The following is a 21,338-nucleotide window of genomic DNA, read 5'->3' on the forward strand; positions in this document are numbered from 1 at the left end:
CTCTACCTGAGGCAACATCCAACAAGGGGGAGGAGAGGGGTTATCACAGAGAAAAAAGGACAGATCTGGAGGCACTGTGTTCTCTCAAGGAGGCAAAGACAATCTCCCTAACACACACACACACACACACACACACACACACACACACATGTGCATGGTGTGTCATGCCATGCAGACATCAGTATTCTTGTCCTGTGGTCACTCAATACATGTACATGTATTTTCCCTTATTGGTAAGGCAATATTTCCCTTCCTCACTTTGATATAATAACACTTAACTGTTTTACAGAATTAAAATACATACATGTGACTTCGGTTACTAATAAAAGTCAGATAAACTAGAAATTATCATCCTGAATGAGGTAACACAATCACAAAAGAACACACATGATATTGATAAGTGGATATTAGCCCAGAAGCTCGGAATACCCAAGATACAATTCACAAACCACATGAAACTCAAGAAGAAAGAAGACCAAAGTGTGGATACTTCAATCCTTCTTAGAAGGGGGAACAAAATACCCGTGGAAGGAATTACAGAGACAAAGTATGGAGCAGAGATTGAAGGAATGATCATCCAGAGACTGCCCAACCTGCGGATCCATCCCATATACAATCACCAAACCCAGACACTTTTGTGACACCAACAAGTGCTTACTGACAGGAGCCTGATATAGCTGTCTCCTGAGAGGCTCTGCCAGGGCCTGACAAATACAGAGGTGGATCCTTGAAGCCAACCATTGGATGGAGCACAGGGTCCCCAATGAAGGAGCTAGAGAAAGGACCCAAGGAGCTGAAGGGGTTTGCAACCTCATAGGAGGAACAACAATATGAACTAACCAGTACCCCCAGAGCTCCCAGGGACTAAACCACCAACATGGTGGGACTCATGACTCCAGCTGCATATGTAGCAGAGGATGGCCTAGTCAGTCATCAATTGGAGGAGAGAGAGGTCCTTGGTCCTGTGAAGGCTCTATGGCCCAGTGTAAGGGACTGCCAGGGCCAAGAAGCAGGTATGGGTGGGCTGGTGAGCAGAAGGAGGCGGAGGGGAGGGGGCTTTCAGAGGGGAAAACCGGGAAAGGAGACATTTGAAATGTAAATAAAGTAAATATCTAATAAAAAAAAAGTCAGATAAATTTGTACTCACAGCAAAATAATTAGTAAAATAAACTACACAAAAACAAATGTAGTGAGTACATATTATCCGATAATGTTATCTGGAGAAGACGAAACAGTATTTGTTTATATCCCATCTGCCTTAGCCAAAGTGATTTTACAACAAAATTCATTAATTTTTGAATCTGAGCTTTTCTATTAACTTAGACAAATGCATAGCAGATTAATTTTTTATTGGAAACTTTAATTAGTTGTTTTTTCATACTTAGGATTCCATACCTAAATCTCTTGTGTTCCTCAGAAAAGTTATTAAGTGGTATTTCCTGTGGTGTTCTTGAACCCAAAATAAAAGTAAGACATGTATTTAAAGACTGCTTGAAAGCTATAAAGTGTCTCCCAGGAAACATATGCCTAACAAGCCCTACCATGCTGCTTTCCTGCCCTGTTTGAAAGACTGTGATAGGAGAAGTGTAAGTGAGACAGCTATAATTTCCATATTTTAGTTTCCATTGTCCAATTACGAAATGCATTTACAGTAAGTGCCCCTGGATAGCAGAACTGCAGTCCATGGCATACAATAACCTATTATACATGATCCCATAGAAAGTATGATTTTTTTGTTTCAATGTTAAACACTCATTAAACTTGCCTACACCTTGAAATGATAGAGGTTTTGCAAACCCAGGCATCTTATGTCCAACTACTTTATCATGCTCTCGTCCCATGATATTCTAAATATCATGGTTTACTTCAGCCTATTCCCATAAATGTAAAAAATATCAAGAGAAATAGTTTTAAATCATTTAAGTAAGTGTGAATAGCAAAAGAGCATCTCTATGAGGTGACAGGCAACAACCCAGAGCCTGCGCCTGACCTCTGGACACCTGCCTACTGCAGATCCACCCAGCATCTGTCCAGGGAACAGAGCCAGCAGCACCATTCAGCCTTAGCTACTGAGGAGCTCAGGAAGGAGAGCAAAGACAAAACCGATGGTTTTAAACAATAACCAGAGAACTACGATCCCAGGCATAACAGATACCTGTGTTTTTAACAGGAACAAAACCATCAAATGGGTATGATGAAATTCACAGTAATGCCTTAAAGATTACAAAACATAAACCACACTGCATGCAAAATAATCTAGCTAGTTAGATAACAAAAAGCCATGCACCAAAATGGAGATTTAGAGCATAATTTATAACATAATCATGGCTCAGTCACATATTTGCAAGAAACAAAAAAGAACACTCTTTAGAAACAGCAAAGAACTTAACTGATTTAGTACAGTTTAGTTAATATGTCCTTTTAAATAAAAATCTCAAGTAAAGATTTTAAATTATATTTTAAATACATGCTTTAGATTAAGCCCAAGAAAGTACTTGAGTATAGTCCTGTAGTTTTATTTAGTAATTAAAAGTGCTTATTGAAAGACTTAATGTAGACTGATAGATATATATCTTCTGTGTGTGCGCGTGTAGTGATTATATGGTATATAATCAAAGATAATCCTGTTCAGAGTTCTAGCAGAGCTGCACCATCCCCTTGGCCTTCTGGAGAACATGATGGGCTCTATAAGGCTGGACTGCACCCAACCCAGTACATAGAGGAACCTCTAGGGCCAGTGATACCACAGCTAAAAGCAGGAGCTGACCAGTGGTGTTGACAAGACAGCTACCATGCTCAACTAGATATGAACTTACTAATCTATTGAACTCTGACTTAAGTAATAATTACTATAGTATAGTACAATAACCTCTCTCTCATTTCACAGTACCTTTCTGCCTTTTAAGATAACCAAACAAAACATTAGTGTATGGTTACTGTTACATATGTAGCTGTGTACATGCAACAATTTCAGAGGCTCCTTAACACAGGCTTCCCTGCTTTTATGCCTATGGATGACTGGAAATTATTACATGTGGTTTGTCTTTTAAAAGGCTAGTACATCAAACCAACAGTATAACTTTAAGTAAAGTCAGATCTTGCTACTTTTTCTTATTGTGGGTATTAGCATTTTCTTTGAAAAAGAATCATAGTCATTTATAATATTGCAGATGAAAAACTTAAACTGAGCTAGAAGAATCTACCTAGTATAAAATATCATTAATAGTACATCTGTCTGTGAAATGTGGCTACATAAGGACATTCATTTTAAGATAAAATTGCCTAACATCAAGGAAAGACAGATTTCTCAGTGGGTTGCCACCCTTTTCTCTTCCTATCATTCCTCAAAGAAGAAGTCTCTCACAGAAGACAGGATGTAAGGGTCCAAAAGTACAGCATTCTTGGTGGGATGCTGCCTCCCTCTAGAAGCAAATGCATGGCTGCTTTGCATATGATTAAAAAAAATATGAACTGCTCCTAGCAGCAGGGATTCTAAACTTCTTAGCGATACAATAGAGTCCATCACAACTAAGAACTGTTCAGTCTAAATGTAGGTACCATGGCCATCGGGAAATTCTCTGCTTTGAAGATATGAAGATGTAGGCACAGAGACCATGACTCCATCATGATGTACCTAGATTCTAGGTTCAAATTCTCTTTGATTTAATAAACCTCCAACAGAAAATAAAGAACAATCAAAAATACCAACATGCACTAGTACTATCAAGACACTGGTCATGTGTTAATATTTGAAACAGAAAAAAAAAAACCTCAATTAAATAAAATACCAATATATTTTTTAAGTTGTTTTCCCTCTCTCCTAGAATATAACTTCTCTCAGACATAATTTTCAAACAACAGTCATTTAAAAGAAAGAAATCTGATACATCTCACCCCCATTCATGATGAAAGGAAAATAAAACACCCTTATGGCTCATCACCATCACTACATGAGTGGGGTTGGGGAGTGCACACATCAGATCTCTGCTGGTTTCAGAACTACATGGCCTCCAGTCTGGGGCCAATCTCTCTAACCCTGAACAAACACATTGTCCTGAAATTGCTCTGAACTGAAATTCCACAGGGCCTGATGCAAATGCCTGCTCTGACAAGGAATAGATGCCAAATCCTGAACACATTTTCTTGGTGCACATATGAGAGATTTAAATCTCTGCATTCTCAAAGACTCAACTGTGTTATCCATCTTTGTTGTATACTGGTAGCTTTTGGAAGGACACTACCTAAATGTCACAAAGAGGAGTAGTAACTAGGGTCATAATTAAAGACTGAGTTCCAAACACTGGCACCAAATAATCCATACTGTTAGTTCAGTTACCGTTTGGTAGTGCAGTGACTGCTGGGGATGTGTGCTGTCAGCTAGGGGACAAATAGCATTTCTCTGTCTATGCTGGGAACAATGTCCAAAACAGTACACAACCAGAACTACTCTTCAAAAGATACTGCCATTATGTGCGTGCTTACCTGCTTCCTTCTTTTCACACTGGCATTAGAATTAGCAAAGTACAATATAGGATTTTACAGACAAGGAACTAATATGTGAGCACAAAGATGTGCACACACTTGTGCCTCTATATTTCTCTGAGGTTCTGACAACTCAGCTTTTGTCCTTGACCCCATACTATCTGAGTGGTACTTAATTCTTATCCTTACAAAATTTCTTCAACCCATAAAGCCATAAAATAATTCAGATATCTTTCACACGCTGTACTGCATTCTTGAGCAATGTTAAATGTTAGCTAGTTAATGTTAAATCTTAAATAGACTACGAATTGAAATTATGATAGAGAACATTGATTTTAAACTATTTTTCTGTGTGGATTTCATACATAAACACACAAACAAATCTGCCACTACTAGTATATGCAACTGTACAGCTACCAAATCTAACAAAATATAGCAAAATAGCCTTTCACTTCTGGCCTTAGCATAAACTTAGAACTTATATAAATTTTCAGACTGCTCAGGAGTATGTCTATATATGAGGAGCAGTAAGGTAGAGTCTCCCGATGTAGCCTAGGGTGACTGTGAGCTACGGTCTGTCTCGGCCTCCTTAGGAGTAGTAAAGCATGCCCTGCTCCCCGGCTGATACTTTCTCAGGTCACAACGTAATCCTTCAGTTAGTTAAGCATGCAGTTATTACTCAGGCATAGCCACAGGCCAGGGTTAGGGAATGGAAACAGTCTGCTAACAATCTAAAATATTAATGCAAAAACAATGTTTTTAAGCATTCTATTTCAAACAAACAAAAAGACCTGTCAAACAGATGCTTTGCAGTTTGCAACAAACATCTGCCAAACAACACTGTAAGCTTGTACTGTACCAAAACTATCAGGGGTTTCTGCTGCTGACACCTCCTCCGCACGCTTCGCAATGACCACCTCAGGTTTGGGAAATCTGCACGCTAAAAATAGTCTAAAATCAGAGCGCAGTCAAGCAGTGAAGTCATTACAACGAGTTTTTTACAGTGTTACATACTAGCAAACATAAAATACATATGAGTTTTTTACAGTGTTACATACTAGCACATAGGCAGACCTTCCTATGCACAGCAATGTAACACTGGCAACAAGATATTAAGTGGCAGAGTCACTTAATAGCCAATGGGGCAAGAGTAGCTCCGAGATACAACGTTTGCAAGTAGGTGGCCCTGGCTTGTCTTAGATCCCCAGCACTGAAGAATAATAACAATAACAACAATAATAATAACAACAACAATAACTGGTAGGAAAATTTTAAATGATTCTGTGACATTAAAGATGTATCCCTTCCACCCCCACAGCCCAGGGGTAGTGGTACCCTAGCACTAAGGAATCAGAGACAAAAAGATCAAGAGTTAAGACGAATCTGAACCATAGAGTACATTCCAGGGTACCCTGAGCTCGGTGAAACCCTTTCTTAAATATAAAAAGCAAATGTGGGGATGCGACAGGTGCTCCTGTGTGGAAGCCAGAGGACAGCTCCTATCATATGACACTATAAACAGGCACGATTGAATCTTTATCAAAAGGCCATCACCTTGGTCTCAGGCCTCTGGCTATAATAGAAAGCAAACCAATGTAACCGTGTTCCCTCCTCTTCTTCATCCTCCCCCTCCTCCTCCTCACTATATAGTTGGCTTGGGATTAGAGGTGTGTACTCTCACACTCAGTTCACACTTTCTATTTCTCTGATGCACCATTTTCATTTTTCCCATCACTTCCTCATTCATTTGCTGCTTGCTTGCTTGCTTGCTGAGCTAGGGTTGCAGTGTGCTGCCCAGAGGGGCTTAAACTCCAGAGTTCAAGTAACCTTCTTGCTTCATTCTCCCAATAGTTACAGACATGTGCAACCACTCTTGATCTTCAGCTCCCTGTCTGTATCCACTCTGGAAAATGTCCCATGGGTTTATCACTAGGGGATACATAAGGAAACACAACTGCATGCGCTTCTGTCTGATAATGAACTGAATAATGGATACAGTGGTCAAATACAAATGCACTGTGATGAGGTTGGTCACCGATCAGCACACGCATCTGTGTTTACAGAGTGGTCTGTGAACTGAAGCACACAACAAAATTTGCAGAAAAGTCTGTACTTTGTACAATTAATACTTTGTACAATTAGTCAAAGTTAATAAACAAATAAAGTTGGAGTCACATTGTTGGAGACTAATGTCATTTAACTAAAGCATCATCATTTAAACCCATGTACCTAAGAACCACTAAAGCAGAAACAGTCTATGCAAATGAAATATAGATTATTTGATGTCATGCATAAACTCTACATATACAAATTAATAAATTATTTTTCTTAGAAGCTAAATGTTTTCTTTTTAAATTATTCAATTTTACTATCATTCAATGATCAGCCTAGGATTTACTAATCTACAAAGAAGGAAGTTCATCTGCTGAACCTTGCATTTAAAAATACAGGGAGTTTTACCATAGATTTGACTTATGACTAAAAAACAAAACAAAACCTTAAAAAAGAACTCATAGAAAAATTATCCCTGATACCAAAGAGTTACATGAATAGAGTCAACAGAGAGCAGAAACGCACAATGTGCTTTTCCAACAGGAAGAACTGCACTCCTAAGAGAAGACAGGATTCTGCAAAAGAAAGGCTTTGAGCTTAGCCTTAAAGCACTGTGGGTTTTAAGCAGGTAGGAGGGAAAGAAGGGAGCCATTTCTTCTCATAAAACACAGTCCAAAAGTCATGAGGAGACTAGATTAGGTAGATGTTACGCAAAAGATGTTATGTTGTATGCTATACTGCAGGGTTTCACAGCTGAAGCAGGGTAAGGAGAAATAGATAGTGGGGGCCAAGGGTCAGCCCAAAACAAGGCATTGAAGTCCACTCTGGATGAAAAAGGCTTCCTTCCATGTGGTAGAGAGGAAAGGATGTGGTTCTGGGTATCAGTGCCCAAACTAAAGTGAAAGAACATTCACACAAGAAGGCATCTGGGGTCATACACCAGTGACAAACAGAATCAGTGACTAGAAAATGAATATATTATGAACAGTAGGAATCAGGTACCTATCCACCCGAGGATAGAGCTACAAATAAATGCAGAAAATAAGAAAATTAAAATGTACCATGTAGTTCTAGGTTAATTACAAATTCTTTACAATATACAGACACACACAGACACACAGACACACAGACACACACACACACACACAGACACACACACACACACACTCACACACCTCTCTTTGTTCACTAACTGTTCACTTTGAGAATAGTACCACTAAGTGTCAAGGTTATGTAACTAACAGATCTGAGGAACCCCCACAAATGTTACAAGTAAACATAATGAGTTACTCATCTAAATCTTTTTGCTCTACAAAAGTAGTGGATAGTTGCTGAAACCTTAAAAGCATCTTGGAATAAAAGAGTAGTAATGAACTCATGGGATGATATGGCCATACAGGACAATGTTCTTTAATTTAAATGCCTTTAAAATGTCCATACATGTATACAATGTATCTTATTCACAGCCACCCCTCCCTCTGCTCCTCCTGTCCTCTGTTTACAACGCACTGGGTTCAGCAGTGTCACCCATGTGCACGTGAGTGTGGAAGGCATGTACAAAGGCATGAACAGACTCCCAGTATCCCACCCCAAAACTGACGCTCTCTTCCTTGGCAGCCAGAAACTACTAATAAAGCCTCAGCTAGAGGGGACACCTTGGACGTCTTCCCTCCTTCCATGCTGGAAGTTTTAACCAGCTTGATCTTGTGAAGTCATCTGTGCAACTGTTGTGATGTCATGTACACAGGACAGCATTTCACAACCCTGCTCCCTCCTCTGTCTGTAATATTCTTCCCACTCCCTCTTCAGCACTGTTCCCTGAACCTTGAGGACACTGAGCTACAGCATCTACTGCTGCCCACTCCATCACTTACTCTCAAGCACTTTGAACAGTTACATTTATCTTCATTATCCACTACCTGATACAATAAGACGTCTCTTCAACTAAGACTAGAAGCAGCACATATAAACATATAAACATAAATATTAGAAAGAAGTTGGACAACATGGCCACTTAGCAAAACAGTATCAATAGGTTCTCCCCTTGGGCCTTGAGTTTTCAGTGTTTTCAGTACCAGCACTGTCTTCAGCCCTGTGCAACAGGCCTCAAAACCAATCAAGGAGTGGACTACTCTACACACTGTCTTGCCTTTATTGTACCATTGTGCCTGGTGGTCAGTATTGCAGCATGCAGGATCCAGTACCAGTAAGATCGCTAATGTCTGTTCTCCTTTCCAGAAGCCTGCACAGCACCTTCTAGCTCCAGGAAAGCTAGCCAGGAAGGAGAGTTTCTGGTCAGTTCAGGATTGATTTCATCAAGTCCTATAACCAGTGTGGTATCTTCCGCAACAATCTAGTTGTGGTGGGTAACATAACACAAACAGTGGCCATAGCCTATATTGTATGGATTGCCCTGGGGCCTCCCTGACTGTACAGAACACTGTTCACACTGTTTACCCTGTTCACTGTTCACCCTGTTCGCTGTTCGCCCTGTTCGCTGTACACCCTGTTCACTGTTCACCCTGTTCGCTGTTCGCCCTGTTCGCTGTACACCCTGTTCGCTGTTCACCCTGTTCGCTGTTCACAATGTTCAATGTAGGGGTACTTTTGTTCAAATGCCCTTTTTTCTTTTAATTGTATTTTTAATTAATTTTCAGACTAGTAGGTTTCATAAGATTTCTTTATACATCCTTAGTTTTGGTTAGCCTTTCTCCAATTCCTCCTTTCCTCCAGAAAAAAGTGTTCCTGTTTGTAGGAAATGCACACCAAAGCACTCTGACTGTAGTGAGGTATTGTTCACAACATTACCCAGTACACTTCTTGCCTGTTTATCTTTGCCTCACAGACTGCTTCCCAAGGAACTGTAACCTATAACTGAGATAATAGGACTTTATCCCAAAAACTCATTTTTTAATGAGTCAAAGGGGAAAAAATGTTTATTGAACAATACTTAGAAGTCTGTAAATACGAGATTGTACCAAAAAAATTCTAAGTAATCAAAAATACGTGCAGACAGCACACAAGAAGAACAACATTTTAAAAAGCAAATGAAAAAGATCTGTGCCTTGATGCATGTTTGCTGATGAATTACTTCATTGGAGAGTATTGCTAGACAATAATAAAATATAAAAGAAAATGAGTAAAAAGCAATCCAGCCATGCATCATTTAATAGGGATGCATCTGAGAAAAGTGCTGTCAGGAGATTTTAGTTGTGCAAACATCAGAATGTGCTTAAATGGTGATGTTGTCAGCAGGCAATGTCCTATTTCAGAACCACCACAGTATATGCAGTTCATCATAGCAATGGTGTGAGTGTGATCTGACTGGCCTGTATAGGTGCACTGTGCCCACAGTAGACAGACCCTTTACAAGGCTCTGAGTGGTTCCTTGGTCATTGGGATAGATATGGAAACCCATGAGACCCAGGGTCTGTCAGCCTCTCACGCACATCCTCCCTCCCCTGCCCCTGACTTTCTGTTTAGAGACTGCTCCTCTTGTACCTCTTCTGGTCTACCACTGACTTTCACACAAACCGTATGCTGCTATCAGTCTGCACCAGGAAGGGAATGTAGTCAAGAGGCAGCTGCAGAGCTTGAATAGCTAGGCTGTTTAGACTCTGCCTAAACTCTGACCTTAGTAAGTTTTATCTTTTAGTAACATTGCCTGTCTCGGGCACCTGCTACAGCAATACATGGTATACATCCAATACATGGATGCTGACATGAGCACAGCATCCGTATGTGGCATTTGTTACACGATGTTCATTTCTCAAAGGTGCTTACAAAAAACATATTAACAGGATACCTTTTTTCTACTGTCTTTACAAAGCAAGCCCCTCTGAAGCAGAGAAAAACTTTCTAGGATAATATTTTTTTAAATATAAGATCATTTATATATCCAAATAATAAATTTCTACCATTTTGCAAAACATTCCACATCTTATATCATCATAATCACATTTGTTTATATTCTCCACTCGAATGTACCTATCTGCATAGTTTCAATTTCCTACCTTAAAATAAAGGAATAAAAAGCTCTAACCTTTGTTACTTAATATATAATTCCCGAATCTTTAACATGGAAGTCCCTGAGGAAGTGCCTTTAAATTTCCAGACATGGAAACTTCATTTATTCCATATTTCCAGGTAATGTATGTATGGTGAACATTGTTAAACCAAGTCTACTTTCCGCTGAAACACAGAGAGTTCCTAGGAACATTATTCACCTTTACAATAAAATACTGCCAAAGTCAATTCAAATCCAAAGCTCCTTTCAGGCCTCTTAGAGAACTGTAGTCGCAGAGCAAGCAACTGGAACCTCATCAAGAGCCTGCAAGGGCAGAGGAGACATTAGCAGTTGTTTACCTGAGATACAAGCAACCTTACACCACTAAGAGTCCGGCTAGAACAGATGAGGAGCAAGGAGAGGCAGCGCGACGGCTGACCAGAGTACAGAGACACTTAGACTGGGTGTTTCTGCCCACGCCTTCTTAAAGATTTCTACCCACATTAGACACAATGAACCCGAAGTTTCTCTCCAGTGCTCACCCAGATGTGTAGTACCTTGGCTCTGACTGCCACTCAAGACCAACAAACATGGCTTGAAAGACCTTGGCTCAAATTAAGACTACTATTTATAAAAAAACAAACAAACAAAACAGTATTTATGAACTATTTATGCTTCAACTACCCACAGAAAGTGTTCTGCCCTTAAAAGAAACAGAATGGTTTAACTGCAGAAAACAAAGACGATATTTCACTCTTGTCATTCCTCAGCATTTCTTTTTTTAATCAAATCAGTATGTGGAGATTGCATTATTAAAGCGCTTAATTTTTCAAAGCTGTCACTTTAAGTGGCTTGATTTTCATTACCAAAACAGAATTTCCAGCAATTCCTAAGACGGCCCTAAACGCACTTCTGCCATTTTTGTACTATGTATTTATTTATATGGAGCACAATTCATGGCAGTAAAACTTTGAATAACAGAAGGTGCTCTCTGCAGTAGCAAATATGCAGCCAAGATTTAGGTCTCTACATAAAATAAGAAACATGTCTATTCGTTAATGTGAATGTTAATGTGTATACCTATGTCATACACCTATATCCCCAAGAACCTACAAAGACTTCTCAGACAGAAAAAAAGGATCATGGGAGGTAAATATTTAAGAACATTTATGCTCTAAAGCTAAGCAGAGTTATATTTCATATGTCCAGTATGTAAACATGAGAGGTATTTTAACACCAAATACGTTTGCCCGCTCTAGTGTAGGGATGATTTTGATGGGGGTGCAGGCAGTAGGAATGAAGAGATAGCTCAAGAGGAAGAAGAGGAGAAAAGTTCCCCTGGCCCTCGGTTAGGTTTCCCCCCTCCTTTTAACTATATGCGCATGCGTGTATTGCCTGTATGTGTACATTTGTGCACCATGTATATGCACTATCCACAGAGGCCAGAAGAGGGTGTTGGGTACCCTGAGACCTGTGAGCTGCTAAGTGGGTACTAGCCCTGGAACAGCAGCCAGTGTACAGTGCACAACTCCTGAGCCATCTCTCTGGCTCCTCTTAAGCATTTTCATTGAAAAGGTTTTACATTGCCTGCTTAATTTTCTTGCACTTTGTAAGAAAAGTAAAATAAAATAGTTGCAGGAAAACAGGAAAACCACAATGAAAGCAACAGCAGACAATGTGGCAGGCTGTGACAGAAACAGGACTTCCAAAACCCAGCTGGCCCTGAAATGCTCACTTTGGTCACTGCCATCCTTGGACCACAAGCACCTGGAACTGTTAAGGAATGTGCAGGGCACACAGGCACAGTGCCAGTGGCTGAGGATGTGAAATCAGGATGTTAATGGGTTCTGGTCTTATGAGCGCTTCCATTCTCTAAGACATCTTGTATCTTCCACAGCATCGAGAGCATGTCCCAGTTCAGCATTGAGTTCCTTCCTACCTTCCCTGTCTTCCTAGGGACACAGACACAGACCTTTCTGAATTAATGCCTCCCAGCCACAAGACCACCTAAATACAAACTCGACTGCCCTCGCCTTATCTACAGATGGTGCAAATGTGAGTGCTGGCAATCTCCACTTGGCCTTCAAGCTTCTCACAAGGAACAGCTCCTACCTGCTAAGCGGCCCACACATTTTCTACAGAATGCTGCCAGAAAGAGTGCGATTTGTTTACATACAAAATTTAAGGTTTTCATCATGAAAATTTGAATTACGTTCCAGTTCCCTTCAAACCTGTAGAAAGCACAGAGTAGGTGTCTGAGATTACAGCAATGGAAGATAACCCTGTAAACATGGGCCTACAAGGTCACTTTTGTTGTTGACTAGAGGAAAAAAAAATAATGTCTAAGTATCATCCTGCTGTGAAGCCATGTTTTAAAATATAGCACAAGAAGAATGTTATCTTCAAATTTACAAATAAGTTGAGGGTCAGAAAGGGGTAGAGACGGAGAAAGCAGAGATATCTGAACATAGATTGGGAATCGTGACTGTGATGAACAAGAATTCTACCTGACCTACCTGTGGAAATTAGCATATTAATTAATGAATTTACAAGAGCACAGAGAAGATCAGGTAAAATCTAGCCCTGAAGCTCCTTTCCATACCCCAAGTTCCCTTTACAGAGTTAAACCCTTCCTTATCTATATTTCCTTTTCAGCCAAGTAAATCTGGCTACTCCCCACATGGCCATCAGAAACTGCTTCTGACAAAGTCACTGCTCCTTTCTGTTCTGGAAGCCAAAGGACGGTACAGCCAAGTGCCCCCTCACCATCTGAACTGCCAGATCACTCTTTCTTTTGAAATGCTCTTTTTCACTACAAACATATCAGATATCCAGAACATATCACTACAACTTTCCATCTCTCTCTAGATATTCATCACCATCTAGTTCTGGTTTTACTTCTTCGCCCTGCCCAGCAAGCACTGATGTTCTTCAGAACAACCTTCTAGGACCTGTGGGTCATGACCCTTCTGGGGGCTGCACATCAGATATCCTGTATATCAGATTGTTTACATAACGATTCACAACAATAGCAAAATTATACTTATAAAGTAGCAGCAAAATAATGTCATGGTTGGGGGTCAGCACAACACGAGGAACTGTATGAAAGGGTCGTAATACGAGGAAGGTTGAGGACCACTGCTCTGGGAGCTTCTCCTTTGACTCCACACACTCTGCCTGCCTCTGTTATTACCTATGTGAGTAGGATGCTCAAGCTTGAATTCTCCCCTGGATCCCCAGTGTCCCAACACCCAACTAACTACTGAATAGTTCTCCATAATCATCTCATAGGCATCCACTAGACAGAAAGCTATGAATGAACTCAAATACTACTTTCCTTACTTTTCCAAACTTTTGTACAATCTTATTAACTATTATGCACCTTGAGGTCCCCTACTGACAAAGTCATGGTGCCATGTTTACTTTTCTATATTAAATACATATTTGAGCAAATATACAGAAGACAGACTAGAATATGTTACTTACAGTAACATATTCTAGTCTGCTGGATATGGTACTGCAGGCCTACACTGTTACCAGCTGGATATGGTACTGCAGGCCTACAATGTTACCAGCTGGATATGGTACTGCAGGCCTACAATGTTACCAGCTGGATATGGTACTGCAGGCCTACACTGTTACCAGCTGGATATGGTACTGCAGGCCTACACTGTTACCAGCTGGATATGGTACTGCAGGCCTACAATACCAGCAGCACTTAAGAGATAGGTGGATGGTGAGTTTGAGGCAATCTACCTCAAAAAACACAAGCAAACAAACACACACACAAATGATACTAGCACATTTGGTTTGGGTTTTGGTTTTTCCATTGGCTACTTGGATATTTATGCCAATACAAATATTTTTTTTAAAAAAGAGTAAGAATTGAAGTTTCAAAGCTAGACAGACTATGTTATAACTCAAATTATGACATGTAGCTTCTAAGATCTTGGGCAAAGTACCCTTAGCCTCTGTTTCTTAATCTATAAAATGTAACATCTTCCAAGAATAGTAGATGAGAGAAGTATATGAAGAGTCAGTTTGGTAGGTACAGCATCCAGCAAGCACCCAATAACCAACAGAGCAGCAGTGATGACGTGCTTAAAACAGCAAAACAACAACAGCACACAGCTAAAACTCACAAGTTACTGATACTTTTAGATTACAGACTTTTTTTTTTTTTTACCATGCTAAATACTTCATCCTAAAATTCAGAAGAAAAATAGGAAATCTGGACTAAGCCAAGAACATCATTCGAACTTAAATTCCTCTGCAACTTAAAGATCCATAAATCCCCCTCAGAACTACTTTTTTTGGTATTTAGAACAATGATAATCCAGCCACAACCCAGATACCTGCAAGAAAGAGTTTCACTGACAAAGCTGAGGCTGGATCTATAACCATGTGATGATGTCAGCAGCTGGCTGAAAAGAGGATTGGTCCTTGAAGTGTCTATCAAGATTAAACTTTCTGGGAGTGGAGATAAGGGACCCAAGGTTTTGTTTTGTGAGTAAAAGAAAATTAAATTATAAGCACTGTGGGACTGTAACAAACAGCAGAGTAGCATGCCTTAGACACAGTAGCAGAAATGCCAAGATGCACTCCTCCTCAGGAGCAGGAAGGAACCACCAGGAATGGGAGAGCAGAGCTGAATGTGTGAAGGCTCTGGAGGGTGGTGGAGAACAGGCTAAGGCCGACATACTTACATTCTCACTGTGACAGTTTACAGAGATGCCACCTAAAACAGCTGTGCTCTGCAGGCATTTGGTGTAATGACTAGTGAGTGTACAAATAGAAGTAGCCTCGGATAAAATCGTTGTACCAAAATACAGCATAGAAGGACTGTGGCGTTTGGTGCAAGGTACGTTATAAACACACTCACATCTTCTCTAAGACAGAGAAGGAAATTCGACATTAAAAGCAAGCAAAATAAACGTTTCAGTTTCCCAACAAAATCTTCACAAGAGCCTCACATTAATCGGATTAAGGTGATTTTAACATGTAACTACTTGTTACATGATTATGTGCCTTAACTTAGAAAAGACATGAAGCAATAAGACAGAGACAAGACTGGAGTCCTATAAAGCTGCATACTAATTAATTCAACTGACTTGAGCAAGATGCTAATAAAATCTGCATGCAGGGATTTGGTCTCTATTTGTTCCAGTGATTTTATAAGCAGGCACGCCACAGGAAAGCAGACAAGAACGTGATTATGCAAACATCACTATTTTTAGAAAAATTGAATCTCTTCTAATAATGATTTAATATCAGGTCATACCCAGAGTTCAAGATCACCCAGTTTCTTTCAGCTCCAGCCAACCTTCTTCATGAGCACATAAATGACTTACTTCATACTACTACAACTTTCCCACCCACAAATTTCTTTATTAAAAATATGCTTGCCACAACTGCTGTTTTAAAAAAGAAGAAATGACTGCTGGATAGAACATGGTAAATTAAACCAGGGCAATGTCTGATTTATTTGAAAGCTGTATTTTCTAACTTTATTGTGTTTAGCATAGCAGTGAAGAAACAACACAATCAAGGAAAACAGTTACTGGTAAAGTTCAGACAGACTAGTACTTGGCTAGATAGATCAGGAATTATCCTCTCTCCTTATCAAGACACAAACCCTCGGAAAACAAACAGTGCAGAGGGTGGGTGGGGACTGCAGATGGTGAGAGCTGAGACAGGCCCAAACAGTTGAAGAAACAGTTTCAACATTCCCTATACATGATGCCTCTCAGCCAGGAGACTTTGATAAGCCTCTCCACGAGGTTCCACATTCTGAACCATCCAAGAAACATGTAGCTACAGTTAAAGACATTTTTGGCCAACACAACTAGGAAAGCTTGCAAGCGTGCTACCAGCAAATGGTAGGCGCAGGATAGAAACGCTGTTCAATAGCCTATGAGGAGAGCAGCCCCACAACAAAGGATTTCCCAGCCCAAAATGCCGACACCTAGAGAGGGAAAAACCCTGATAAAGATAGAGGAATGCTGTACATCTCAGTGTCTAAAGAGTCACTGGTCTAGCATCTGGTAGAGTAACAAATGTTCCAAACAGTGCCCCATACCCTTATAAAAATTAACATAATAATCTGCAAAACCTTCAACAGAAAAGTTAATATACGATTAAAGAAACTATAATTATTAGACATAATCACACACATAAAATGCTCTCTCATGATTTCTCTTTCCTTAAATCTAGAATAGCCCTAGTGACTTACTCTCCTGATTAATAGCAGGAAACAAAGATGACAGTGTGAGCTTCCAAGACTAGGTCCTAACAAGTTGGTAGGAAGCTGGATCTGGGACTTCAAAGATGTCCACAGCCTTATCCTCTACCCTTTGAATATGCTGCCTATATAGCAAAGGGACTTAACAAATGTAAAGATTTTGAAAGAGATTATCCTGAATTATCTCATTGAATCCTAAACATTATCACAAGCTTTGTACAGTGGTATGTGCCATAAGGTCTTTCCAGGGCATGATTACTGCTCATGAAAACTGAATGTAGTCACAAGAGTCCTTACAAGGGGGAAGCAAAAGGTCAAGGGGAAAGAAGATAAAGCAACAACTGAAGCAGAGATTCAAGCAATGAGGCCGAGAGCCAAGGAATGCTAAAAGCTCGAAGAAGCAAGGAACAGATTCTCCCCCGAGACTCCAGAAGGACAGGGCATGTTGACAAGTGCCTTTAAGACTCATTTTGGACCCTGAGTTGCCAAAACTCTACAAGAACATGTTGTGTTAAGCACTGAGTGGGTACTAAACTTGTTACAGCAGCAATAGGAAACTGATAAAAAGTTTTACAGCTTCTCTTACCCCCTTGGAACATTTTTTCTAGGAACTCTGACCTATTACCTAAATATTACAGCCATTCTGAAATGTCACAGTCACTGTTACTGAGGAAACCCGTATCTGCCTGGGTCAGCAGTTCTAGCTGGGCCCAGACACCTGTGAGTAAACCCTTCTCGAACCCTCTAGTGAAGCCACCCTGACTCCCCTCTGGCTGAGCCCAGTTTGGACTATCCCTTCCTTATTCCACTTTTATTATCTCAACTAAGGCACTTTAATGTCTTTATTCATGTTAATTGGCATAGGAATTTTCCTCTTTGAGCAAAAGCTGAGATCATCCTAATCCATCCCAGAGTCTGAGAGGTGGCACAACTGCTTCTTTCTCATAAGGTCCTGAGGAACAGGCTGTGGAGAACAGGGAAAGAGTTTTTAAAGGTACGTGATTCCCTAGTAGAGTGATCTCCACGACAAAACTTGGTCATGGTTGGACCCTACAGATGTCCAACCCGATAGCTGCCAGACTTTCATTTTGTCTAAGATCCTTTAGGCTACTTGCCAAGTACTCCAAACAGAGTGCTTTATCCTACCTTAAATAAACAGTCACAAGTGGGGAGGACTGAAGACATTACAGTTTAGGACTATAAAAGTAATATGGAGTACATCAGTCGCAAAAACAAAAAGTACATAGTTACTGTTTACACACAGAAACAAATGAAAAAGATGGAAGCTAACGAATCTGCTGCAAACAGAAAAGCTGCACTATTCACCTGGAAGTCATCTTTTTTCTTTCTTTTTAGAGTAAAGTGAGAACACAGTCCCTTACGACCACAAACTACACGAAGTTTGCCCCACATGGGGAAAATCAAAGGAGGCAGCACGCCCTGAGTGCCACAGATGAGCCTCACCTTCGGAAAACCACCTACTTGGTCATGGTATCGCCTCTGCCAGGTAACTATCGCCTTGATAGATCTTATTTGCCATACGTAAAAAAAAAATAAATAAATAAATAAAAATTAAGTTTTGAATATATATGACAATAATATTTCCTAAGAAGCATTTTTCAATTCTCATCTCTTATGATATCTCCTCCAAAACCAGCTCTTGTCTTACATAACTCTACAGCAACTGTTCATTAAACCTTAGTAAGTACAGCAATCAGCCTCCAAAAATGACATCAGTGGCTCTCAATCTCTGATACAACAGTCACATTCTTATGTAGGAACCTCCTACAAGGTACCACTGCAAACAAGAGGTGTTACTTCTAAGCCTGTATCATAAAAGACGGGCTTCCAGAACTCCTTCCAGCCCCAGCCAAGACCTCAGAAAGCCAAAAGCTTGATTTCAATATCATGAGAGACTGTGAATGAGAAATACCCAAATGAGTGGATCCAGGATTTGGGGACACTAGAAACTGTGTGGTGCTTGTTCTGTGTTTCTGTGTGTTTGGTATAACCTGTTCTAAAATAACAGGTAACAACTAATACTGTCTTGTTTCAAAAGCCAAATGTACTTTCAAAGGCTTCAAAAATAATTATAAACAGAAATGTTAGTTGCAAAAATGAAGAGGAAAGAATTTGCTTTAAAAATCTTGGCTGATGCTAACAGGCAACTGTACCGACGACGTTATCCAACAGCTCTGCTTTTGACAGAGCCAACCCCCGACTGTCAATGGAATGCCTACTACCTCTGCAAGAGAAAACAAGTTGAGCAGGTAAGAGTGTAACATAAACTCTGTCTTCAGATTGGAAAGGAAAGATCAGTTTGTAATTTTAAAATCGAAACAACCCAATTCACTCAGATAAGATATGCCACAAGGTCTGCCTCATCTGTTACAAACTGATTCTACAGTGATATCTTGTCACAAACTCTACCACAGGCCCACTGATAGACACATGAGAAAGATAAGAACTGAGTGCCACATTTCAGCAGATCTTATGACCCATTTCAAAGCACAGATGATTTTTTTTTCTTTGTGTAATGTTTTATCAAAGCCAGAATGCTTCCCAGGATGCCCTAAGCACCTTTCCAAGGACACACTGGCTTCCTACAGTAAGAAACAGCCCTTTCCCAGGGACAACATGTCATTGGAAAGTATAGTCAGTCCTCTACATTTAGTGCATGAGTTGGTAGTTTACAGAATTAAGATGGATGACAAGGCCCACTAGTGAGGCGCTTGTCACCAAGTCTAAGGGCCTGAGTTTGATGATCTGGGTACAGTGTGTTGGCAGGAAAGACCAGACAACCCCCACATGTTCTCTAACCTCAACAAGCATGCAGTAACATGCTCACACACAAATAAATGAGTACAGTATCAGAAGAAGAAGAAGAAGAAGAAGAAGAAGAGGAGGAAGAGGAAGAGGAGGAGGAGGAGGAGGAGGATGAAAAGGGTAAAGAAAATATAAGAGGTTTTCATTTAAAACGAACAAACAGACCCATTGATTTTAGAATAGTATGTATGAGGGACATGAATTCCCAGTGCAGTGAGATCCTTTTACCTTATATAATTGGTGAACAAGGTAATATACTAAGCAAGTCTAGTTATCCCCTTAACTACGTGTACTGGTGATAAAATTGTTATGTGAGCACCAAGGCACGCTAAAAACTAACGCAGCAGCACCTCTAAGTGTCACTGTCTCGGAAGTTAGCCAGAAGCAACAACAAAAGCAGATGTCCAAACTTTGAAGTACTTTAGCTTATAAAAGGGAGACATTAAACCACCAAATTGTTTCCTATATATTTACCTCTTTTTTTTTTCCTGAACAAATGCATTTAAATGACCAATGGCTTCCTCAAATAATTTAGATCCTTAAGTTTTATTGATGCTAATGACCTCCATGGACTTGAGGTTTTAGGTCCTTCCAAGGATAGCTAAAAACCATCTTAGATTTTAAAATACTGTCTTCATTAGAAAATGTGCAAAATAGATAAAATTTAGCAAGTCAGGTATTGATATTGTAAAACGTGCTTTTCAATAATTGCTATAAAATTATATTCAAAGGATCCTCCAATCTTATACCATGTTGACAATGTAGAACTTCCAAGGCCTTGCTTTAGAAAAGGGAAGATGATGTTTACAGTCTCACCTGAGTGACACAAACTGACTTTCTAAGATACAACTGTCTACATTGTTTTCAAAGAGAACCTTTTCAGAATTGAGTCTTTTTAAGCCACACATAGACTAAAGGCATGCTAGTTTTCAGTTATGATTTTCTGTAATGTGATTTACTAACTGAACTGATTGGAATACTGCATTTTCCTGTAAAAAGTGTTGTGGGTAAGCAATGCCTGAAAATATCCATTACGTTATAGTGGCTCACAATCCCCTAAAATGGAAAAAAAAAAAAATCAAAGTAATAAAGGATACAACCAATAAAAAGTTTCTTAAGTTGTAAAGGTAAGTCATACTAATATCAGGAAAGAGCTTGCTTTCCTCTCGTGCACAGGCCAAAAGCACCCTTTCAAGATGTCTGAAAGCCACGTTCCAAATCAGTGCTGAACTGATACTTCAGAACTTATGGACTGTTTACATAATACTTTATATTACCAACTTCAACTATTTAAAAACTTTCTAACACATCCAAATGTCACATAAAATAGTAGCTGTGTTTTTGTGTATACGGCAGAATTTACATAGCAAGAAAAAACAAAAACTTTAAAGACAGAATCCATTGTAGTCTTTGCATCTTTTCAATGCCTTTACACGTACACTCAAATTCTGACCTACCACATTCCACACTTGTTTTAAAAATATCCTATCTTAACATGTCTGTTTAAAAATAGCTTTCCTTTCATCCTTTCCCAATTATTTTTAAGTAGAAGTGTGCTTTTCATTTTTCAAGTCATAGATTCCCTAGCCCCAACCACCCAAAAACTCATTTCATTCTTTCAAACTCCAAGGAAACAAACTCTGGAGTTCAATTTGAATCTCCAGGCTTCCAGTACACACTCAGTTGCTGGCTCGGCTCGCTCGATACAATCTTTCCACTTCCCAGGAAAAG

The 21,338-nt window shown here is 39.8% G+C and overlaps 1 protein-coding gene and 1 non-coding gene across 3 annotated transcripts in view; both read right to left on the reverse strand.

Annotated features, from left to right (window-relative positions):
* Window positions 1-21,338, reverse strand: part of Tmem65 (transmembrane protein 65) — a 42,816-nt gene that overhangs the window by 20,403 nt on the left and 1,075 nt on the right. Inside the window, exon 2 of one of the 2 annotated variants that reach the window (XM_029548022.1) lies at window positions 5,342-5,422. The exons of the other annotated variant lie outside the window; for it this stretch is intronic. Coding sequence (XP_029403882.1) covers window positions 5,342-5,422 — 81 coding nt within the window. The remainder of the gene's footprint in view (window positions 1-5,341; window positions 5,423-21,338) is intronic. 2 annotated transcript variants of the gene reach the window in all.
* LOC115062456 lies at window positions 18,134-18,296 on the reverse strand. Its single transcript, XR_003842414.1, has one exon. It is a non-coding gene; the product is annotated as a U1 spliceosomal RNA (small nuclear RNA).

Source organism: Mus pahari, chromosome 17 (assembly GCF_900095145.1).
Source record: "Mus pahari chromosome 17, PAHARI_EIJ_v1.1, whole genome shotgun sequence".
NCBI lineage: Eukaryota > Metazoa > Chordata > Mammalia > Rodentia > Muridae > Mus > Mus pahari.